The 18,269-nt window shown below is 47.1% G+C and overlaps 1 protein-coding gene across 1 annotated transcript; it reads right to left on the reverse strand.

Moving 5' to 3' along the window:
- Positions 1-33: 33 nt before the first annotated feature.
- On the reverse strand, positions 34-15,936 carry HEATR9 (HEAT repeat containing 9). Its single transcript, XM_003929048.4, has 15 exons — positions 15,849-15,936; positions 13,468-13,517; positions 11,955-12,136; positions 11,502-11,628; positions 11,241-11,297; positions 10,988-11,044; positions 10,254-10,311; positions 9,750-9,880; positions 4,252-4,434; positions 3,812-3,904; positions 3,586-3,705; positions 2,455-2,528; positions 1,306-1,357; positions 777-863; positions 34-535 (listed from the first exon to the last, which is right to left on the reverse strand). The coding sequence occupies exons 1-15, from the start codon at positions 15,934-15,936 to the stop codon at positions 185-187; spliced, it is 1,710 nt and encodes a 569-aa protein (XP_003929097.1). The 3' UTR covers positions 34-184.
- Between the last annotated feature and the right edge of the window lie 2,333 nt (positions 15,937-18,269).

Genomic DNA, 18,269 nt, shown 5'->3' on the forward strand with positions numbered 1-18,269 from the left:
GAGTGAGGAAACCTTTGTTCCAGTGGAACTTCTGATGAACAGAAGTGGCAGTAGTGATTCAGAGAAATGTGGTAGGTAGAGTGACACTTGTTTATTCATGAAAGAGAAATACAGATTATTTTCTCAGGGGAGCCTGAGAAGCATCTTCAGGGAGGGAGTGGGGGAGTAGGCCCAAAGAACTGACTTATTTGGAAGTTTCAGCAAGGACCCAGAGCTGTTTCCTGATCCTTGGCTGCCAGGGCCCTACGGCCTGTGGCCTGTTTTTTTGTGGTTTCGAGCAGCATGGTGGGAAAGCAGGCAACTTTTTCTTTTGGTCTACTTTGGTGATGGACTTTGTAATAAACAAGGGGTTCAGCTTTGCAAGTCGAAAGTCTTGAATAGTTAACTCTTCTGGGCTCTCAGGCTCTTTCCGGAACCTTGTGAGCTGTGCGTTCACATTGGTCTTAGGTGCCTCATATACAGAGAGAACCTTGTTTTTCAGCTTGTTTCGGATCCAGGGATCAATTGAGGCACAAAGGATTAATGTTTCTTGTAGCTGCATTGAAACAAAGGTCCTAGTGCCGGCTTACTTTGGGGTCAGACTGGGAGGCTCCAGAGAGGGGGCACCCAAAGGATGGGGAATTCTAGCCACCAGGCACTGTGGCCCCAAGAAACCAGGTCAAGGGACAGTGTCTGAGGGCTCATGACCCTCTTCTGCTGATAAGGAGCAAATGGTGAGATGGGTAGAAGCTTGGAAAGGGATAGTGAAGAGGAAGAGGTGGGCAGGAATGCCTTACACTGTTCTTCACAGCCTGGCGTTCTTCTGCATCTAGCAAGTCCAGGAGCAGGTGGAACACTTGTAGGCTGCGGATCCCCAGGACACCCTGGCAGAGTCAGAGTGAGAGTGCCTATGTAGCTAGCCCTAGGAGAATACCTTATACTCACTCCTTCCCATTCTAGCCCCTTTGTGAAACTCGGCAGCATAGAGAGAGGGGAAATAGGGTTTCCCAGCTGAGATACTCCTTTCCTTGCCATTTGGGACCACTGCATGGGACTTAAATGCCCATTATTTTCCAGAGAGAGTCATGACAATTTCTGCAGTATCTAAGCAACACCCCTCACATCAATCTTTTGTCCCTTAGCCCACCCACCCCCAACCCTGAAGAAAAGGTTGCCTTAACTCTCTGTAAGGCTGGAATTCTAAAATAAACAACTTCCCCAAAATTTACAGGCCTTTATTCCCCTCAGTGACTCTGCTCAATCGCCTATTCCCCCTGCCATCAACACATCTTAGGAATTGGGTCAGAGAAGCAGAGGCTGCCTTACCAAAGAGATGACTGCTTCCTGGCGTGCAGTGGCATCTGGGTTCATCAGTTGTCTGTGTAGAAGGGATTGAGTATGTAATAGTTGAATTAAGGGGTAAGGGAAGTGGGAGAGAGGCTGGTTGCTTTTTAGGTCGAGAGTGAATTAGGCGAAATGATGCTAATTTCATTCATTTTCCTCTCTTCTTTCTTGGATCAGAAAAGGGGCTGGCAGGGGAAAAGAGGCACCACAGTTTGCCAGGAGGCACTGAATGATGATCAGGACTGTCCAGAACTTTACCCCTTTTTTTTTTTTTGAGAAGGAGTTTCGCTCTTGTTACCCAGGCTGGAGTGCAATGGCGCGATCTCGGCTCACCGCAACCTCCGCCTCCTGGGTTCAAGCAATTCTCCTGCCTCAGCCTCCTGAGTAGCTGGGATTACAGGCACGAGCCACCATGCCCAGCTAATTTTTTGTGTTTTTAGTAGAGACGGGGTTTCACCATGTTGAGCAGGATGGTCTCGATCTCTCGACCTCGTGATCCGCCCGCCTCAGCCTCCCAAAGTGCTGGGATTACAGGCTTGAGCCACCGCACCCGGCTTTTTTTTTTTTTTTTTTTTTTTTTAGATGGAGATTTGCTTTTGCTGCCCAGGCTATAGTGCAATGCCGCGATCTCGGCTCACCACAACCTCTGCCTCCCAGGTTCAAGAGATTTTCCTGCCTCAGCCTCCCGAGTACCTGGGATTATAGGCGCATACCATCACGCCTGGCTAATTTTGTGTTTTTAGTAGAAACGGTTTCTCCATGTTGGTCAGGCTGATCTCGAACTCCTGACCTCAGGTGATCTGCCTACCTTGGCCTCCCAAACTGCTGGGATTCTGGGCGTGAGCCACAATTCCCGGCAAAATTTACCTTTTAAAAGCTCTCATGTCATATTTTGAGCTTTATAGCAACCAATACATATTATTACTCTTTTTACAGATGAACAAAAGCTCAAGTGTCAAAGGGTTGCTTGGTCAGGGGCACAGGCAAGGGAGAGCTGGGGACCTGCTGCACTGCAGCTTCCCAGCTCTCCCTGACCCTCTGCCTCCTTCTCACTGACCCTCTCACTGAGCTTCTGCCCCCTTCCCACAGCCTAGGATTTGGCCCTGGCAGCTCCCAGCCCGGGTCACTCACGCCTCCACCACGTTCATCATCATGGGCCTCATCTTGAGCTCTTCCACAGTTTGAGCCACAGCCTGCCTCACAGCCTGCAGAGGGATCAAAATGAGTCAACAGAGAGAGAGAATACAGGAGTGTACACTTAAGTGCCTCTCAGATCTTTACTGAACATTTCCTTTGTGCTACATAGGGTCCCTGCCTTGAGGCGCTCATGGTCGGGTGGAAGAAGCAGACAAGGAAATAGGCAAGTGCAGTACTGTGTAGGGAGCATCTAGGAGGGTCTCCTAAGTCAGTCTTGGGTGCCAGGAAGACTTCTTGGAAGAGGTGATGCCCGAGCTGAAACTTGGAAGGTGAATGGGAGTTAACCAGGCAGAGGGTTAGGGGTGGTCATATTTTAGGAGCAGAGCGGAGAGCATATTCAAAAACCTGGAGGCAGGAGAAGGTGCAGGGAGGATGGGGAGCTGAAAATAGTTCAGCTCAGGGAGGTGACCAAATGGACTCTTCTCAGTGCTCTAATTACCCTGTGATGACAGGGATAAATCAGAACATAGTTGTCCTAAGCATATCTGGTGTGTGGTTCTGGCGGGGAGAGTGGTGAGAGATGAAGCTAGAGATGCAAGCAGGGCTTGGGCTGTGGAGGCAACATAAACTATCCAAGGGCATTGGTAGCCAATAGAAAGTTTTATGCACAGGTAAGCCACAATCTGATTTACATTTTTTAAAAATGGCTTTAGAAATGTAACAGCTAGTTTTATAACAAGCTATAGTAAATTTAAAGCAAGGGAACATAGAGGAAGGTAGGTTTAATGCCGATTGGTGATTTGGGAAAGCTTCCCATAGGAGGTATCGTTTGGACTGGTCTCGAAGGACCAGTATTTTTAATAGGCAGAAGGAGAGAGGGTTTACGTACCAATGCGAGTGAATAGGACAGTTTTTTGCCTTATAGAAGGAAGACTGACTCAGATCGTTTGAACCTGAGAGAACGCCTGAGCAAAGGCAAGGTGACTTGAAAACATGGGCTGGATTAGTTGAACAGGAGTAGGTCAGGATGAATGTGATACTTTAGAGGAAGCCAGGGGAGGTCCCCAGAGAAGGGAAAAGAGAGGGTTGGGCTGTCTCTGAGCTTGGGAGCTTGGTTTCACTTACGAGGAAGGGTTCGTTATGTGTCTTCCTCCTGAGCAGGTCAAATGTGAGTTCTTCTAGCCCCTGTGCCTGGATCTGTTCCAGCCCGATGGTCTTGAGCATTTGAGTGGCTTCAAAGCGGTCCTGAGATGAGGGTTAGAGGGGAGGTGTGAAAGATGGATTCCCTTCTTCATCCCCTAACCCTGGCTTAGTGTTGGGAAAGGAAGGGTACAGGCAGCCCAGAGCTTACCTCAAGGACACTGGAAGAACACAGCTGGTCTAGGATGGCCCTGATGACCGGGGCTGAGTGCACATGCATCACCTTGACCAGCATCCTAAGGGCCTGTGAGGGGCAGGGTGGGGCAGGGTGTACAGGGCCTAGAGACATCTGCGTGGCCAGGTGGACTTGAGGCCTGAGGCTAGAACTGGCGAGGAACAGCTAAGATCCTTTTTCCTGCCTCTTGGCCTCTTGAGAAGTTCATGTGTGCATATACATAAATGAACACCCAGACCTATCAGATATATACAGACACATGTACACTTACATGTCCATGTGACCCCATACTCACACATGGACATAGTCATAAGCACACAGAGGATCCTGCAGTGCTCTACCACCAGGATGGCAAGATCCAGACCACACCCAATCCTTCCGATACCCGAGGAGTCCCAGCCTTCTGCCCCTCACACCTTCATCCGCTGGGTTTTCGGTCCTTGGCATAGGCACTGCAACAAGAACTCTTGGACCATGTTGCTGCAGGGCCTCAGGAAACCCAGGCACAGGGCTGCCTCCAGAGATGCTTCACGGGACGACTCCTTGATCAGTGTCTGCAGTACAGGCACCAGCTTATCTTCATCCCCAACTTGAGTCCTCTGTGAGGGAGACGGGACACAGAGGACTCATGGGTAGGGGAACGAGGGCAAGCTGGTGCCTGTACTCTGTAGGGGGAGGGGCTGTGTCTTTAGCCAGGCTTTGTGCTTTATGCTTCCAGACTATATTCATCTTCCTCCCCAAAATGAATCTTGTGCCTCAGATTATTTCACCCAGTTAATTTATTCTTGCTGTCACCTACTTGCTCCTAGGTCAGATCTCATTTCTCTAGAACTATCTCATTGATGGATCACTGTTACTCTCTTCAACACTTCTGCTGTGTTAATTCCTGTCATTTAAAAATACATACATGTGGCCGGGCGCGGTGGCTCACGCCTGTAATCCCAGCACTTTGGGAGGCCGAGGCGGGTGGATCACGAGGTCAAGAGATCGAGACCATCCTGGTCACCATGGTGAAACCCCGTCTCTACTAAAAATACAAAAAATTAGCTGGGCATGGTGGCGCGTGCCTGTAATCCCAGCTACTCAGGAGGCTGAGGCAGGAGAATTGCCTGAACCCAGGAGGCGGAGGTTGCGGTGAGCTGAGATCGCGCCATTGCACTCCAGCCTGGGTAACAAGAGCGAAACTCCGTCTCAAAAAAAAAAACAAACAAACAAAGAAAAACAAAAAAACATACATGTGAGTGACCCCATACATCTCTTCCAACATCCTTGTCCTCTTTTCTATCTCAGCCACCAGTCCCACAGAGAGACCTGATCATTACCCACAAATGCAGCTTCTCCATAGTCTCCACTTCATGGATCCCACTCTCTGACTATCACCTATTTTTCCAGCTCCCAAGACCAACAATTATTTGATTCCACAGGGGACCAATAATCCATTGAGCCTGCTACCTTTGCACTCCTCCACACCTCCTTCCCTCTTGACCCAGCTTAAATTCCATGGTCCTGCTGTAATCACTCCCTTCCTCACCCCTCAGCTCCTTCACCCACTCTTGCTTCATTTTACTCCCTGGACAGAACCACAGTCCTGGCTAAATCCAACTCTCCGTCCACTTAGTGCCAGCACTTCCTGGAGAAAAACACAGTGGCTGATCTTGTTAAAACGTATGAACACAGGCCGGGCGCGGTGGCTCAAGCCTGTCATCCCAGCACTTTGGGAGGCCGAGGCGGGTGGATCACGAGGTCGAGAGATCGAGACCATCCTGGTCAACATGGTGAAACCTCGTCTCTACTAAAAACACAAAAAACTAGCTGGGCATGGTGGCACGTGCCTGTAATCCCAGCTACTCAGGAGGCTGAGGCAGGAGAATTGCCTGAACCCAGGAGGCAGAGGTTGCGGTGAGCCGAGATCTCGCCATTGCACTCCAGCCTGGGTAACAAGAGCGAAACTCTGCCTCAAAAAAAAAAAAAAAAACAAAAAAAAAAAAAAACGTATGAACACAAACCTCATGTAGACCCTTCATGCTGCCTGGTAATCATACTCTTTTTCCCTGGGCTGTTCTCTTTCTCACTTTTCTAATACACACCCTTTCTGGAACCTCTAACACTTCTTCCTCTATTCTTATTCTCAGCTAATGACCTTGCTTTCCACTTCACTGAGAAGAGCAACTAGAAAGGAAGTTCCATAGATTCCTACAACCACTTCTATCCAACTTCTAACACCTGCACCCATGTGCCCCTTCCTTTCTACTTGTTACTGTGGACTATAACCATCTATCTAAGGCCAGTCTCCACTTGTGTCTTAGACCTCATCTCTTCTCACCTATTTAAGGATACCATTTAAGAACATTGTTATTTTTCACACTCTTTTCAAAGTCCTTATTTTTCTAACAACTGGATCATCACCCCTCAGTATGGAAACATGCTGTTATTTTTCTTTTCTTGACTCTACCTCTGTGCCGCCTTTCCAGCAAAACTTGGAAAGTTGTCCATACTTGCTGTTTCTAATTTCTTTCTTCCCAGTTTCTCTTAAACCCACTCAAATCACCTCCACTACTCCACCAAAAATTTGGCTCTTTTAAGATTCTCAATTGTTAAATCCACATATGAGTTCTCCGTCCTTACATAACTTGATATGTTGGATTTATCTTCTCTCTTGGATGTATGTTCTTCACTTGATTTTCAGAACACCACGCTCTTGGTTGTCTTCCTACCCTCTTGGCCACTCCTCAGTATTTACTTGTTCCTTCCTTTCGCCCTGATCTCCTAATATTGGGGTACTCCATAGCTCAGTCATCTCATCTAGTATAGTGACATCATATGCCAACAACTCCCAGATTTCCTTCTCTAGTTCAGACTTCTGTCCTAAACTCCAAATTGTATATCTAACCATTTACTTGCTACCTCCCTTGGAGTTCCACTAGACGTTTTAGACATCACTTGTCTAAAACTGGATTTCTGATGCAAACTCCAAACCTCTTCTGCAGCTTTCTCAACCTCAGTTGATGACACTTCATCTTTTCGGTTGCTAGGCCAAAAATCTTGGCTTCAGCCTTGTTTCCTCTTTGTCTTTTACAACTCATTCAACCTGTCTTCAGCCTCTCAGAGTTTTGCTTTTAAAATATATCCAGAATTTGAGGCTGGGCCCAGTGGCTCATGCCTGTAATCCCAACACTTTGGGAGACCAAGGTGGGCAGATCACCTGAGGTTGGGAGTTAGAGACCAGCCTGACCTACATGGAGAAATCCTATCTCTACTGAACTTAAAAAATTAGCTGGGCATGATGGTGTGTGCCTGTAATCCCAGCTACTTAGCAGGTTGAGGCAGGAGAATCACTTGAACCCAGGAGGCGGAGGTTGTGGTGAGCTGAGATCGCACCGTTGCACTCCAGCCTGGGCAACAAGAGCAAAACGCCGTCTAAAAATGCATATATAGGCCGGGTGCAGTGGCTTACACCTGCAATCCCAGCACTTTGGGAGGCCGAGGCAGGTGGACCACGAGGTCAAAGGTGAGACCATCCTGGCTAACACAGGGAAACCCCGTCTCTACTAAAACAAAAAGAAATTAGCCAGGTGTGGTGGCACGTGCCCATTGTCCCAGTTACTTGGGAGGCTGAGGCAGGAGAATCACACCCAGGAGGTGGAGGTTGCAGTGAGCTGAAATCATGCCACTGTACTCTAGCCTGGGCAACAGAGCAAGATTCCATCTCTCTCTCTCTCTCTCTCTCTCTCTCTCTCTCTCTATATATATATATATATATATATATATATATAACTGCAGAATTCTATCACTTCTTACTAACTCCACTGGGATCCCCATGGTCCAAGCCATTATCACATCTCATCAGGATTATTTCAGTAGCTTTTAATTGGTCTCCCTGCTTATACTTTTGGCCCCTAGCCCCCACTCTTTTTGCAGCACAACAGTCAGAGTGAACCTTTTTTTTTTTTTTTTTTTTTTGAGATGGAGTTTCGCTCTTGTTACCCAGGCTGGAGTGCAATGGCACGATCTTGGCTCACCGCAACCTCCGCCTCCTGGGTTCAGGCAATTCTCCTGCCTCAGCCTCCTGAGTAGCTGGGATTACAGGCACGTGCCACCATGCCCAGCTAATTTTTTGTATTTTTAGTAGAGACGGGGTTTCACCATGTTGACCGGGATGGTCTCGATCTCTTGACCTCGTGATCCACCCGCCTCGGCCTCCCAAAGTGCTGGGATGACAGGCATGAGCCACCGCGCCCGGCCCAGAGTGAACCTTTTGAGATGTAAGTTACATCATGTTATTCCTCTGCTCAGAAACCTCTAATGGCTCCCTATTTCAATTGGAGTAAAAGCCCAAGTACTTGAAACAGCCCAGAAGGCCACATTTGACTTATTAACTTCTCTTACTAACTTTTAACCTGACCTCATTTCCTGTTGCTCTGTTCTTCACATTAACCACATTAGCCCACTTGCTTTTCTTTTTTTTTTTTTTTAACTTTTTAAAAATGGTTTTATTTTATGTACAAATAATGAACAGATACTGTGCCCATAAATTCTACTTTCCAAAAACAGGAGCTTTTTTTTTTTTTTTTTGACAAATGGACTCTTCAATTGTGCAACAACAACAACAACAAAACCCAGGAGCTTTTTAAAGGAAAACCACATAATAACTTTTAAAAGGCACTGGGATTCCTCTGCTTCTAGATTATTGCTAGGCTAGAAAAATAAAGTTTGTTCTACCAGGAATCACAAGTTAGAACTGAGTATTCTCCAAAGTGGAAATTCTAGAGTGTAGTGTCGCTCCAGGCAAAGATTATTCAGTTCTCATCTCCAACATCCACAAATACCTGTCAGAAGGGTTAAACCAGGCCCAAACAGTCCAGCATAACTAGGCTTCATCAATGTCATTATGCACTACTAAGATGCAAATACACCCAAACAGGACATACTAAAAATAATATTTGACACTGTTATACAAATTATTAGTTCCTTGTTGTATCCTCCTTCTATAACAATAAAGGGAATATTTTTGTGCAAAGAATATTTTAATTTATACATCTGTAGCCATGAATTTTTGCCCTTATTTATTATACAAATGCTGCCTAGTGCCGTTATCCAAATAGCATAACCATTTTACGTTCACAATTCACTTTTATAAGAATTTTCATGATTTACATAAGTACATCTATCGGTGAGGATTTAACAGTGAGATGTAATCTAACACCTGAGGATACTGGTTTCCTGATCTTTTGACTTCCTAGCCACAGATGAAGAGAAGTTAGCAAGTCTGGCAGGATTTTCTGTATGACTGGGCTGAACAAGGCAGGGTCTGTGTCTGAAACTCTCAGGGTCTGAGGACTCTCTTGGGCCCTGTCCCTTCTTGACAGGTTTTACCTTAATAGGTTATTTTAGAGATAATAATAAGGATGATTACCATTTAAAGAGCATAGGCATTGTACTATGTGTGCTAGGTGTTTTACATACATTATCTCATTTAGTCCTCTAACAGTACTTTCAGACAATTACAGATGATCCTCTATTTACAATGACATCTCGTGGATGGGTTTATCAGGATGTAATGCCATGCCCATAATAAGTCAAGGAGTGTCCTGAATGTGTGTTGTTTCTGCACCATTGTAAAGTTGAAAATCATAAGTCAAACATCTAAATCGGGAACCATCTGCATTGTCTCCATTCTCCATTTTAAATACAAACAAACTGTAGCTCTGAAATTTGGCTTTTCAGAAATGCGGACTAGTAAGCGGCCAAGCCATATGCTTCTTCTATTCGACTCCTGAGGAAAGTCCTCGAGGACAGTGTCTTCCTCTATCAAAGCTAAGAGCTAGGTTACCCTCTTCCTCACCCAACCCACAGCTAACCCTATCACTTACCTTGTCCAGCTTTGCCCCCAATTATAGACTGTCCTCCCAATCACCTTGTCTTTAGAGACAGCAGCCCAGGAGTTAAGAGCCATTCGTAGCCCCGTCAGAGTCTCCATCCTTTGACCCTCATTTTTCTCCTTCAGCTGTTTGATGAGAGCCTGGATCACATGCTTATTCAGGCAACCTGGACAGGGAGGGTCCTCAAGTCAGGGCAGAGCCTTCAGGTACCGCCTCTCTGCAAGGACCCATTGAACTCCACTGTGCCGTCAAGATCTAAGTTACAAGTTGTAGGTACCACGATGTTGCCCATCTTCCTAGGATACCAGGGCAGCTGGCTGAGCATGAACACAATTCCCAAGAGCCCTCCCTCTCCCTCTCTCTAATCTCTTTTCCCTTTTCACCCCACCTTCCTCTCTCTTCAACATACCTGGGATAGTTCTCAGACCTTGCCAAATGCTAGGTTTGAGTAGGCGTATGCTCCTCACCCTTTTGTCTTTACCCAAAGGAGAAAGTGGTTCACTTTCTGAACTCCCTTCCAAGGGAGAGGACGTACTCACCCAGGATGGCCAGGGTTCGGTAGGCCTCGTACTTCACTTTCTCTGGACCAGTTTGGGCCTAATTTAAGAGGCGAGTGGTAGAAACATATAATAAGGTGATGGAATGTCAGAGCTTTAGGGATTGCCTCATCTTAACTTTTCATGTTACAAAAGAGGAAACTGAAGCCTAGAAAGTGACCTATCTATTCTCAGGTGCTGAATCCAGGCAAAATTGTTCAATGGAAGGAACAAGGCAGTTGGGAGTTAGATGTTTGTTCAAATCTCTATCTGGTATCTAGCAGCCACTTGGCCTTGGGCAAGTCCCTTGATCTCTCAGAGCTTTCGTTTTCTCATTAGAAAAATACAGATAGTAATTCCTGGTGGTGTCGTAAGAGTTAAACGAGATTATAGATATAAAGAATGCATGTTCCCAGTGGTAAGCTGATGTGTACATATGTGGTTTCCAGAGAATGTCCCCTGTTGTGGCTTTCAGACGTTCCTGGCTTGTCGGTCCAGTGTCTTTTCTGTTAGACCAGGGGAATCTTCAGATTCTTCCTTCCCCATCTTTTAGAACCAGCTGCTCTTCTAAGAGGCCAAGGACACGCAATGGGGGCATGCCGCATGGTGGTGGCTCTGCCGTTACTGGATCTGGCCTGTCACTCCTAGCACCCTGGGGAGGCTTCTCTGTGCCCATATGCCACACATCTCAGACCCCGGTTCCTTCTTTCCTAAACGCCAGCAGTTCTCAGACTCACCACCTGCTGTAGTGCCTCCATGACAAACTTGTCACTGATGCGTAAGCATCCCAGAGCCTGCAGGAAGAGGGATGGAGGGAAGAGCAAGGGACCTTGAGCACCGTCCCCAGGAGTTAACCGTTCTCTGGACACAGGTGGAGTTTGTGCTTGGAATACCACCCCCACACCCACCATCATGTCAAGCAGCTTTTTGCTTTCCAGCTTGGCTGACTCCTGGCTATAAATACCCTCCTCTATCCTTGCCTCTTCTCACCTGTGCTGCATAGAGCTGCTCCTCCTCTCTGGGAGATTCCAGGCTTTTTGTGAGTTCCTGCCCATCCGAGGCAGCCAGTGCAAAGGAAGGCAGAGAAGAAAAGAGAATTTCGAACTAAAAGGAGCTCATCCGATCCAGTCCCTTTTCCTACCCTCCCTCTGTTTTTCAGGCAAGGACTGAGGGCTGAAGGATGGTGTGAGCCCAAGGTAAGGGCACCCACAGGGAGGGAGTCCCCCACACCCTCTCCCATATGGTCCTGACCCTTAATCTTTGCCACTTCAGGGGGTCCCAGGTACGGTCTAAAGGCCTGGATCGCATCTCAGATGTTATAGTCAGCTTGCTCATGGGGAGATGGAACGTTTGGATGTGGGTACCCTCTTGGATGTACCTGTGTGAGAAATTGCATAGGCAGCTTTGGTCTTCTTGTACCTTCCCTCCTCAGGTTGCAACCCTGCCTGTGCCACGGGGCTGCAGCCCACCTCAGACATGGGACCAGAGGAAGACAGATGAAGACTCAGTGACATCCACCAGAGCCACGCCAAGCTGGCTGAACCAGGTGGAGCTGAGCCAAGTCGAGCCACCCTGTGACCCCAATTCCTCCCTGGGACCTATAGGCTGACTCGTCACACTCCCTGGCCCACCCCTTCCTTGCCCTTCCTCACTTTCCTAGAAGATGTGGAGGGTGAGGAGAATACGGAGGCCAGCGAAACACACCTATGGCGATCTCTTATTTTCCTCAACATCTTCTCAGCCCTCCGTTCCTCTCGCTGGTCATATAGGTCATGCCAGTGCGTGTAGATCTCGGGTTTCTTGAAGTAGCAGTACGGGACTGAGTTTGGCTTGCTCGGATGCTGCCTCCAGCACTCTGGACTTGGGGGAAACTCTTCCTTTGGCGCCTGGGGGTTGTAAGTGGCAGAGCAGTCAGAGGGGTCCTCTAGGCCCTTACTTGTGGGGATATGGGGAGGAGGGGGCAAAGGGAGGGAAGGGAAGGGTGAGATAGATGCCCTTTAGCCTCTCATCTGGGCTGGAGTCACAGCTACCACCTAACCCATTGCGTAACTTGGGCAAGCTATTTCATCCTACCAAGGTCTCAGTCTTCTTATCTGTAAAATGGAGCTAATAATCCTTGTTCTGTGTCCCTACCAAGGTTGTGTTGAAGATCAAAAGAGATCCAGATTGTGAAGCCACTGGTGATCTGTAAACTGATCTAAGTACATCGTTTGGTTAGTTGAGGATCTCAAATCACTTTGAAAATGACATTTGGGTAGGGAGATGAAAGGCAAGGTGTGGGGAGGATGTGGGTGAAAGTGGGGAAAAGACAGACTTGCTCATTCAGATATTTGAGTACCAACTATATGCCAAGTACTGTGCTGGGTACTAGGGTTGCAGTTATCCCTGCCCTCAGGGAACTTAACAGTTTATGTGCGAAACAGGCTTTCTTAACATAATCTGTCTCTTAAACGATCGTGAAACAACAGCTCTCACTGTCATGGAAGATTTTGTGTGGGTTAGGGACTATCTCTGAAGATTTGGCTAGGATTTATCCCTGTTTCTTGTTAAGCCTTTCCTTCACTCCTTGCAACAGATCTGGGAAACACGGAAAAGGGGCTTCAGCTTGTGGTTCCCAACTTTATACTGAGACGATCATAATAAGGGTTCTCAAGTAATTGGCAGAAGCTCAAAAAATGGAGCATTGACTCACAGTGAGTAGGGTTGAAGATTTAGGAAAAAAAAAAAAAAAAAAGAAAGAAAGCTTCCCCTTTTCCAAACAAAAAAATAGTAGGATGTCAAGTTCAATTTGGATTTTAGGTAATGAATGAAATATTCAGGACACGTTTGTCCTAAAACATCATTTGTTGTTTATCCAAAATTCAAATATAATTGGGCATTCCGTGTTTCATCTGGTAACCTGAACTGTGAGGGTTGCTAACTGTCCCTGTGTTAACTAATAAAAATGACTCCCATTAGTAAGCACTTTCTGCATAGCCATGGCCTCCTAGACTTTATCTCATGGCAACTCTACAAAGGGTGGTGGACAGGGGTTGGTCTGTGACACAGGAAGCTCCTGAGGCCCTGAGTGGGAAGTGACTTGCCCAAGATCATAGAGTTAATGGCAGCCCCAGGGGTGAATGCCAGGTTTCTGTGAGCTGGCTTAAACGGGAAGGGATAGTTTGCTCCTCTTCCTACTTGATACAGCTCCCAGGGTTGCAAAAGTAAGGGGTCTTACCTGGTAGCAGGACAAGGGCAGGTGAACAGGAGCCATGGCTTTTCTGAGTTCTGGCAAGAGGAATAAGAGTATGTGTGTGGTTCAAATGAGATCGCAGTTGCAGGCCGGGCATGGCGGCTCCTGCCTGTAATCCCAGCACTTTGGGAAGCCAAGGCGGGCAGATCAGCTGAGGTCAGGAGTTCAAGACCATCCTAACATGGTGAACCCCCATCTCTACTAAAAATACTTGAAAAAAAAATTAGCCAGGGGTGGTGGCGCACATCTGTAGTCCCAGCTACTTGGGAGACTGAGGCAGGAGAATCTCTTGAACCTGGGAGGTGGAGGTTGCAGGAGTCGAGATTGCTCCAGTGTACTCCAGCCTGGGCAACAGAGCAAGATTAAAAAAAGAGAGAGAGAGGCCGGGCGCGGTGGCTCAAGCCTGTAATCCCAGCACTTTGGGAGGCTGAGGCGGGCGGATCACGAGGTCGAGAGGTCGAGACCATCCTGGTCAACATGGTGAAACCCCGTCTCTACTAAAAATACAAAAAAGTAGCTGGGCATGGTGGCACATGCCTGTAATCCCAGCTACTCAGGAGGCTGAGGCAGGAGAATTGCTTGAACCCGGGAGGCGGAGGTTGCGGTGAGCCGAGATCGCGCCATTGCACTCCAGCCTGGGTAACAAGAACGAAACTCCGTCTCAAAAAAAAAAAAAAAAAAGAGAGAGAGACACCAGTTTCAAAGGTGGGTTAAAGAATTATTCAATCAGGCATTCATCTATTCAGCATTTGGTGACTACAAATACCAGGTATTTCACCAGACACTGGGGAGGTAAGTAAGGCATAGTTCCTACCTTTGAGAGGCTCATAGCCTTCTACTACCTTCTTAACTCAATATATTATTTGTGGAACAGCAGCGTTGCTGTAGCCTGGGAGCTTTTCAGAAATGCAGAATCTCAGGCTTCACCTCAGGCCTACTAAATGAGGATCTTAATTTTAACACTATCCCTAGGTGATGCCTTTGTACTTTGATGTTTGAGAAACTGGTCTAACGGGGTGTTCTCAACTTTGACTGAATCTTAGAATTAGTTGCGGGAACCTTGAACATGTCTAGGTCCTTCATCAGACTAAACAAATCAAATTCTGTGGGGGTGGGGCCTAGGCATTTTGGAAAGCTCCCCAGAAGATTCTCATGTGCAGCTGAGGGTGAAAACCGCTGGTGTCATTCAGTTTCTCAAACTTGAATGTGCATTAGAGTCACCTGGAGAGGCTAGGCATGGTGGTTCACATCTTTAATCCCAGCCCTTTGGGAGGCCAAAGCAGGCAGATTGCTTGAGCCCAGGAGGCAACATAGTGAGACCGCCCCCTAACCCTCAATTAAAAAAATCACTTGGAAAAAAAAAAAAAATCACTTGGAGAGTTTGTTAAAACACAGATTTCCGGGACTCATACCCACAGTATCGGATTCACTAGATTAACGGTGGGGTCTGAGAATTTGCATTTTCATTTTTTTTGAGACAGATTCTTGCTCTCTCACTTGGGCTGCTGAAGTGCAGTAGCATGATCTTGGCTCAGTGCAACCTCTACCTCCAAGGTTCACGTGGTTCTCCTACCTCAGCCTCCCAAGTAGCTGGGATTACAGGTGTGTGCCACCACACCCAGCTCATTTTTGTAATTTTAGTAGAGATGGGCTTTCACCATGTTGGCCAGGCTAGTCTTAAACTCTGGGTCTCAAGTGATCTGCCCCTGCTTGATCACTTGAGACCAAGAGTTTCACTTGAAACTCTTGGCCTCCCAAAGTGCTGGGATTACAGGCGTGAGCCACCGTGCCTGGCTGAGAATTTGCATTTCTAACAAGATGCTGATGCTGCTGGTCATGGGATCATGTTTTGAGGACCACTGTTCCAGCTGGAGAGGCAGAAGTGTTTCTTAGTGATTAACAGAGGGAAACAAATGTGAAGATAGATGTAGACACAGGTGGTACACATGACAGGTACCTAACCTGGCTGGAAGGATCAGGGAAAGTTTTCTAGAGGAAACTGCACAAGCTGAGTCTTCAATACAAACAGGAGCTAGCCAGATAGTTAAGGAGGAAGAGCATTAGTCACAGGGAACACTCTATGCAAAGATTTGGAGGCATGAGAGTTGAGGGTAAAGAGCAGCAGGGTGCAGGTGTGGAGGCAGAAGCCAGGGAGACACACAAGTGCCCCGTCTTAGAGGGCCCTGCTGAGGAGCCTGAGACTTACCTTGAGGACTGTGCGGAGCCATCAGTGTCTAAGCGCCTGCCCTGATGTTTCCCTTGGGATTGCCGAACTCACCTAGATCCATTCCTGGGAGGAGGAGCCAGGTGGCATTTCTTTTTCAGGCTCCTGCTCCTGGCTCCATTTCTGTCCTTCCCAGCCTCACCTGTGGTCCTGTCTGGATATTCCAGCCATGGGTACCGGAACATTGACCTGGAGACATCAAAGATATCAGTTAATTTTTCACAGGTCATCTTCTCCTGGTGGGGCCAGAGGGAATCTGCAGCAGGGAATACAAGGCTTTCAGGGGAGTCGGGGCACAGCTGGAGGAGACCTGTCCTCTGGTGCAAACGTACAGGTGAGGTGTCTGGACTTCTGGAGGTTAGAAGCTTCTAAGTGCTAAGCAACCGGGTTACTTTGGTAAATAGAACACTCAGGTTGCATTTCTGAGCCCCAGCTCTGGCATCTACTGGCCTGCGGACTTGAGCTAGTCACATTACTTTCTGAGCTTCCGTTTCCTCCCTGGAAAAGTAGGAAAGTCATGCCTGCCTGGCTTAACTGGAGAGCCTGTGGTGAGGCATAAACTGGAGAAGAAAGTCAAACCATGTGGTGAACTGTCAAGCTCAAATAAGCCCATGTTAGGATCAGGAATTGTTTTTAGGATTAGTCATAAGGAAAATGTCAGGGATGGGAAAGTCCCTTTTTAAAAAAAAAAAAATTTTTTTTTTTTTTTCATTTTTTGAGAGGGAGTTTTGTTCTGTCTCCCAGACTAAAGCACAGTGGCGTGATCTTGGCTCACTACACTCTCTGCCTCCCGGATTCAAGCACTTCTCCTGCTTCAGCCTCCCAAATAGTTGGGACAACAGGTACATGCCATCGTGCTGGGCTAATTTTTTGTATTTTTAGTAGGCAGGGTTTCACCATGTGTGCCAGTTTGGTCTCAAACTTCTGATCTCAGGTGATCTGCCTGCCTTGGCCTCCCAACATGCTGGCATTACAGGCATGAGCCACTGCACCCGGCCCCAGAAAGTCCCTTTTATATACATCCCCTTGCCATCTTTGGCAGCAAAAGACCAAACTCTTATCTATGTGGTAAGGAGCTGTTTTATTTTTTTAAACTTTATTTATTTATTTATTTATTTATTTATTTATTTATTTTGAGACGGAGTTTCGCCCTTGTTACCCAGGCTGGAGTGCAATGGCACGATCTCGGCTCACCGCAACCTCCGCCTCCTGGGTTCAGGCAATTCTCCTGCCTCAGCCTCCGGAGTAGCTGGGATTACGGGCACGCACCACCATGCTCAGCTAATTTTTTGCACCATTAGTAGAGACGGGGTTTCACCATGTTGACCAGGATGGTCTCGATCTCTTGACCTCGTGATCCACCCACCTCGACCTCCCAAAGTGCTGGGATTACAGGCTTGAGCCACCGCGCCCGGCCTAAACTTTATTTTATTTTACTTTAAGTTCCAGGATACATGCGCAGAATGTACAGGTTTGTTGCATAGATAAATGGTAAATGTGTGCCATGGTGGTTTGCCGTCCCTAAGTGTTACACCCAGCATGCATTAGCTATTTGACCTGATGCAGGAGCTGCCTTTCATACCTCTTACTTTTGCATATGCTAGTCCCTCTACCTGTCAGTCTTTTTCCTTTTAAACGTGTTAAATTGTCACACAGATCTTTTAAAAAGTCCACTCAAATGTTATCTCACCACTGAAGTCTTTTTTCTCCCGCAGGGTTCCTGCCCCACCCCACTCAGTGATGCAATTTCCTCTCCCCACAGCATGACCACAGCTTTTTTGTACATTTTGCTTTCAGTGTTTTTCATATGTAGAATCTGTTCATAGGTCTGCCTTCCTTATTGGACTATGAGCTGCCCAAAGGAAAGATTGTGGTTTGTGGCCTACTCACCCCTCTAATTTTACTCCCCACTCCTCAGTCCTCTCTTTCTCCACCCCAGTGCCTATCATAGTGCCTGGCACACCACAGGCAGCAAGAAAACATGGGCCACCAAGTCATCAGGCTTAACATCACCGGTACACTGACGACATGTGCTCTGATGAGCCGCACCAGGAAAGACATCATCTGTGTGGTATTCCTACCAAAAATGTTTAACCTGAATCTAATTAAAGAATCAGGCAAATCAAGACAATTTAGAGAAAATAGTCTATAAAAATCTGATCACAACTCCTAAATAGTATCAATGTCCTTAAAGACAAGAAAGTATATATTAAAGGACACGAAAAAGCATGACTAGTGGCTCACGCCTGTCATCCCAGCACTTTGGGAGGCCGAGACAGGTGGATCACGAGGTCAGGAGATCGAGACCATCCTGGCCAACATGGTGAAACCCTGTCTCTAACTAAAAATACAAAAATTAGCTGGGTGTGGTGGCACGTGCCTGTAATCCCAGCTACTCAGGAGGCTGAGGCAGGAGAATTGCCTGAACCAGGGAGTTGGTGGTTGCAATGAGTCACAGCACTCCAGCCAGGTGATAGATTGAGACTCCCTCTCAAAAAAAAAAAAAAAAAAAAAAAAAAAAAGCAGCAGCAGCAGCATGACTGGCTGGGCACGGTGGCTCATG

This window comes from Saimiri boliviensis, chromosome 17 (genome assembly GCF_048565385.1).
Source record: "Saimiri boliviensis isolate mSaiBol1 chromosome 17, mSaiBol1.pri, whole genome shotgun sequence".
NCBI classification, from domain to species: Eukaryota; Metazoa; Chordata; class Mammalia; order Primates; family Cebidae; genus Saimiri; species Saimiri boliviensis.